Here is a 5,436-nt window from a genome sequence, read left to right as displayed (position 1 = left end):
AGCCCTGATGTAGCTCTGTGGTTAATAACCCCTATAGCCCTGATGTAGCTCTGTGGTTAATATCCCCTATAGCCCTGATGTAGCTCTCTGGCTAATATCCCCTATAGCCCTGATGTAGCTCTCTGGTGTGTGCATGTATTTCAAAGTCAATAATTTGCCCCATTTACACAGTGGGCATCTTGAGCTTCCTGGCACAGAGAGTATTTGCACTGTTACTGGGCCAGGTGTTAATCGTCGGGGTACTATGAAACAACAGCACATTGAAGGGCAATTGTGCAAACATGAAAATGCAAATATGCCATAAACAGCAATGGGTCTCTATTGGCATCATTGGGGTGAATGTAGGGGACCGTAACATGGGATTCAATATGTGCCCACGCACAGTCAGATCTCTGTTTGTCTCTCTTGTCAAACATATGAATGTCCATTTTATGGATTTTATAGATTTGATCATTTTCATAATGAAATCCACCTCGCAATAAATTATTCTTTATGAAACATCAACATTCTGGGCCATTGTGTCAGTGAATTTGAATCAGTCATTTGACTAAATTCTAAATGCAATAAAATGACACTCGTGAACTATGATCTAAAATAACTGAGCTGTAGTCAACATCAAACATCTACCTCCCAGCTGGCACTTAGAATCAACCTGACGCGTCGTCTCCGGTTAAGTTATGAAATTCTTTTTGCGCGTAATTGGAAAAACTGCGTGTCATAAGTTGTCACTCTAAAACAACAGCTCATAACATTCGTCATTTTCCGTTTGATCTGCTTTATCTTTCTCTGTTGTGCGCAAATTGCGCACATTGCCAGGGTGGTTGTCCTCTGCACACACCCTTCTCCCCCCTCCCCTAAGCCAACCGTGCTTTCTCCTCCTTCGTCAGCCTCCGGTTAATAAATAGAGGAGCGCGTTGAGCCCGGAGAGTTAACGCAATAACGTGGACCGTGAGACACGCATCTGCCCGAAGCACACGTATAAATGCTCATGAACTTTGATATGTACTCCAAAACTGGTGGACCGCGCCGTGGAAGATCTTTCGACTCGGTGAAAACATGTTACGAGGAAAAGCAGCTTAACTATGAGGTGAGTCGCTCACTAACTGTCTTGTTAGATTGTCATCTGAGAAAACTAAGCGATTATCCCCAGTCTAAAATTGTTTTCCTCAGGGGGTCTCAAAATGTGTCTCAAATGCTTTCAGTCGACAGTTTTATTTAGAATAATCGCTCTCGTCAACAGGTGTGAATTTTGGACTTTGAGATTATGGAAATAATTCAGCTTCTAGTTCATCCCTATTTTATAAGTCGATTTGGATAAACGCATTTGTTAAGATAGATAATGTAAATGTAATTTTGCACCATTAAAAAAAATACAGGATAGCCTACTCATATTTTGTTTTAAAAATCATATTTCGGAGGACACTAAATTAAGCAGCCTTTATTGCCCTGATAACCCCATCCATTGCTCTTGGTTATTTGGTTTGATAAAAGGTGGGCATATTAGTGGTTTCTCTCTCTCTCTCTCTCTCTCTCTCTCTCTCTCTCTCTCTCTCTCTCTCTCTCTCTCTCTCTCTCTCTCTCTCTCTCTCTCTCCCTCTCTTTTTAAATGTTCTGTGTGGTCTGTGTACAGCTCTATTTGAGGCTGTAACGTGCCAATGTTTTTTTTTTATTATTGTAAACACCTGCTGTTGTTTTAATAAAGGTGTGCCTCTCTCTTTCTCTCGCATTTTGATATTTCTATATATATATTTGCGCTGCTTAAACAGGAAATAATAAAGTTCTCACTGACAGCCAACTGCAGCTAATTGCACTGCAGAGCAAACTCAGGCGTGATTATACTGTTTAAACTACTCTGGTTCAGAGAGGTTACTCAGGAGCATAAAAATGCAATCAAATTGTAATCAAACTGTCACCACACTAATCAGCATGCAAGTGACAATATTTGCTTGGCTCTTTTTCCCCATTAGCACAATGAGTCAGGATATGAATTTACAATGCGGTTCCGGTCTTCTCAGTGAGTTGTTCTAGGTGTTCTCTTCTTGAATACTGATCATCAGAAGGTGTTCTTCAATTAGGTATTCAAGGTGTTCTATTCAGGAATACGGAACATCAAAAAGTGTTCTCCAATTCTGTGTTCTAGGTGCTCTATTCATGAATACGGAACATCAGAAGGTGTTCTCCAATTCTGTGTTCTAGGTGTTCTATTCTTGAATATTGAACATCAGGGCTGTTAGAAATGGTCACAGTGGAAATGGTCTCTATTCAGTCCTTATCAAATTCTTTTTTTTTTTTTTTGCTTTTAAAAATATACACGTGATTATGAATGTCCTGATTCTGATTCTGTTTTAGATAACAACCACAACAACAATAATCAATAATCAATTATCATCACTGTAAATAATCCAGGATTTTGCAGTTCCGAGTATATAGTATCTGCAGCTCATTCTCTGGTGGTAATCTGATGTATTTTGTGTACAGATTAACAAGGCCAACTTCAGCAAGATCGAAGAAAACAAGAAACTGACATCGCCCAGGAAGGGCCATGCTGCCATCCTCTTCTCTCTGAAGAATGAGGTCGGAGGCCTGGTGAAGGCTCTCAAGCTCTTCCAGGTACAACATCCTGTACATACAATATCATGGTGCTTCTCCAGGTACAACATCCTGTACATACAATATCATGGTGCTTCTCCAGGTACAACATCCTGTACATACAATATCATGGTGCTTCTCCAGGTACAACATCCTGTACATACAATATCATGGTGCTTTTCCAGGTATACAACATCCTGTACATACAATATCATAGTGCTTTTCCAGGTACAACATACATTCAACAGGATGTAGCACCCCCTGTTAAACATACTGTACACATAACATGCATGCAACATACATACAACATCACATAGCTCCTCCTGGTACAACACACATACAACATCACATAGCTACCCCAGGTACAACATACAGCACATACAACATTATGTACTGTAGCATTTCCAAGTTTAACTTAGAACAAAGATAGTTCAATAGACTTTAGCAATTAGATAGTTTGGTTTGATCAATTCAGTGATTTGATTGATTGATCGATTGATTAATTGACTGATTGATTGATTGATTGACTCCCCGAAAGGGAGTGATGGAAAGATAAACTCCCTTGCGCGTTTGCTCTATAGGAAAGCCACTTCAACATCGAGGCTCGTAAGCGGCGCAACTCTGAGTTTGAGGTGTTTGTGGACTGTGACAGCGACCACCAGCAGCTCAGAGAGGTCATCCAGCTCCTGCAGAGGCACATGAACCTGCCCGACATGGACCTCAAAGACAACATCAGCCTGCCGGAAGATGGTATGTTCTACAATCTTTGTTTGTAAAAAGTAAACGCACACCTTGTGAGGTGCTCACGGCAGTAAATGAAAATTTTTATTGACCAACGTTTCGGCCTACACCTTCATCAGGGTCATTTTGATCTACAATCTAGCATCAGAAACATTTCATAAAATACAAAAATGAAAAGAAAAAAAAAACATGGGAATTCTTATAAAACATTTAGTCATTTAGTAAGATGTCTGCTTGATCTAAAGCATGTTCCTTAAGCAGTCGATCTCTGGAGAAGTAGACGCCTGTTTGGGGTTATTCCTTGCCATGCCAGTTGAGCTACAGGGCGACTTTGAAGATAGTTTAAGATGTTTTGATAATTGGCATACGTTTTCAGGTGTCTGAAATTCTAGATTGTATTTTAAGGTGTTTGATGATTTAAGATATTTTGTTAGATAATGGATATTGAGCATAACATTTTGAATTACATGTTGATGTCTTTGGATGATGTGATGTGTGTGTGTTTGGCCTGTTTGGCAGATATGGACGGAGTCCCCTGGTTCCCCAAGAAGATCTCCGATCTGGACCAGTGTGCCAACCGGGTTCTGATGTACGGCTCAGCCCTGGACGCAGACCATCCGGTACGTGTGTGTGTATGTGTGTGTGTGTGTGTGTGTGTCCACACCGACTCCATCGCCATTACACACTGGCCTTCATACAGATCAATTTAATTGTACTGAGTAGCCTATACTGCATTAATATCAGTGTATGCCATATTCAACTAGAAAAGCACTCTGTGAGCGCAGACCTCCGCCTGTATTGTTCTTCCTACAGTAGGTTGTCATACGTTTGAACCTAAACTATTCAGATCGCCACCACGTGGCCATTACATGGCCTTACACCACTAAGCGAAACACGTAAACGTCTCCGGAATCCTGACGGTGACACGAATTGCTACCAAAATGTAATCGTTTCTTCTTTGGGTCATTTCTGACCTTCCCTGAAAATTTTGTCGAAATCCATGCATGACTTTTTGAGTTATCCTGCTAACAAACAGACAGACAGACAGACAGACAGACAGACAGACAGACAGACAAACCCCGATGAAAAAAACATAACCTCCTTGGCGTAGGTAATAATCAGAACTCCATGTCCTGCTTTAACCTGGGCATACAGTAGTACAGTATGTGCACTATGGTTATATGTACACATCTCAAGCTAATGCTGCTTTAAAGGTGCAACATTTTCAGCAATGCTGCTGGGCAACCATATAACTGGTTCCATTGTGTTCTGATTGGATGATCATGAAAATGTACTTCCTGATTACTGTAAAGCTTGATAAAAAAAAATACATGTCAATGTCATTCATTGCATTCAGTTGCTCAAAACATTGCATTCAAATTGCTCAGTGTCATTCACTGAATTCAATAACGTTGCTCCAAAAGATTTTCTTGTGTATTGTATTGTACCCATAAAAGCTTACTAACATGTACCATGGGTTGTCTGTTTACAGGGTTTCAAAGACAATGTGTATCGTAAGAGAAGAAAGTACTTTGCAGACCTTGCCATGGGCTACAGACAGTAAGTTAACGTGATGAGTGAGTTGTGTGTGTGTGTGTTTCTATGCGTCTGACAAACTTTCTTCGTTTTTATTAGTGTGGTTTATGGTTAAGGTTAGAGAAAAGGGTTAAAGGTAACATTCAGCAATTGTTGAACAGCATTTTTCAAGACTGAATATGAATTTCAACAAACCAGACAATCTACTGTATGTAAAGTGTCCGCTCTCTCTCTCTCTCTCTCTCCCTCTCTCTCTCCCTCTTTCTCTCTCTCCCTCTTTCTCTCTCTCTCTCACCTCTCCTCTGCTCCTTTGTTCATGGCACTCTAAGCACTTTATTGTGAAGCACTTTGGTGCAACTCAGCCATCTGCAAATGTGATAAAAAATAAAAAATGGACTCGACTTGACTCGACTCTCCCTCTCTGTCGCCCCCCAGTGGCGAGTCGATCCCGCACGTGGACTTCACGGCGGAGGAGGTGCAGACGTGGGGCGTGGTGTACCGGGAGCTGAGCGCGCTCTACCCGAGCCACGCCTGCCGCGAGTACCTGAAGAACCTGCCGCTGCTCACGCA

At 41.3% G+C, this 5,436-nt stretch overlaps 1 protein-coding gene across 1 annotated transcript in view; it reads left to right on the top strand.

The window, feature by feature from the left end:
* Positions 1-946: 946 nt before the first annotated feature.
* The window catches only part of LOC134068692 (tryptophan 5-hydroxylase 1-like), an 8,562-nt gene continuing 4,072 nt past the window's right edge, over positions 947-5,436 (top strand). The window contains exons 1-6 of the mRNA XM_062524401.1: positions 947-1,087; positions 2,479-2,610; positions 3,171-3,339; positions 3,850-3,950; positions 4,823-4,890; positions 5,302-5,436. The exon at positions 5,302-5,436 is cut by the window's right edge and continues 62 nt beyond it. Of these exons, the coding sequence (XP_062380385.1) occupies positions 983-1,087; positions 2,479-2,610; positions 3,171-3,339; positions 3,850-3,950; positions 4,823-4,890; positions 5,302-5,436 (710 nt within the window). The 5' untranslated portion in view covers positions 947-982. The remainder of the gene's footprint in view (positions 1,088-2,478; positions 2,611-3,170; positions 3,340-3,849; positions 3,951-4,822; positions 4,891-5,301) is intronic.

The sequence above is a fragment of the Sardina pilchardus genome, chromosome 21, assembly GCF_963854185.1.
Source record: "Sardina pilchardus chromosome 21, fSarPil1.1, whole genome shotgun sequence".
Lineage (NCBI taxonomy): Eukaryota > Metazoa > Chordata > Actinopteri > Clupeiformes > Clupeidae > Sardina > Sardina pilchardus.
Note: the sequence above shows the minus strand (reverse complement) of the source record. Positions and strands in the feature narration are given on the sequence as shown.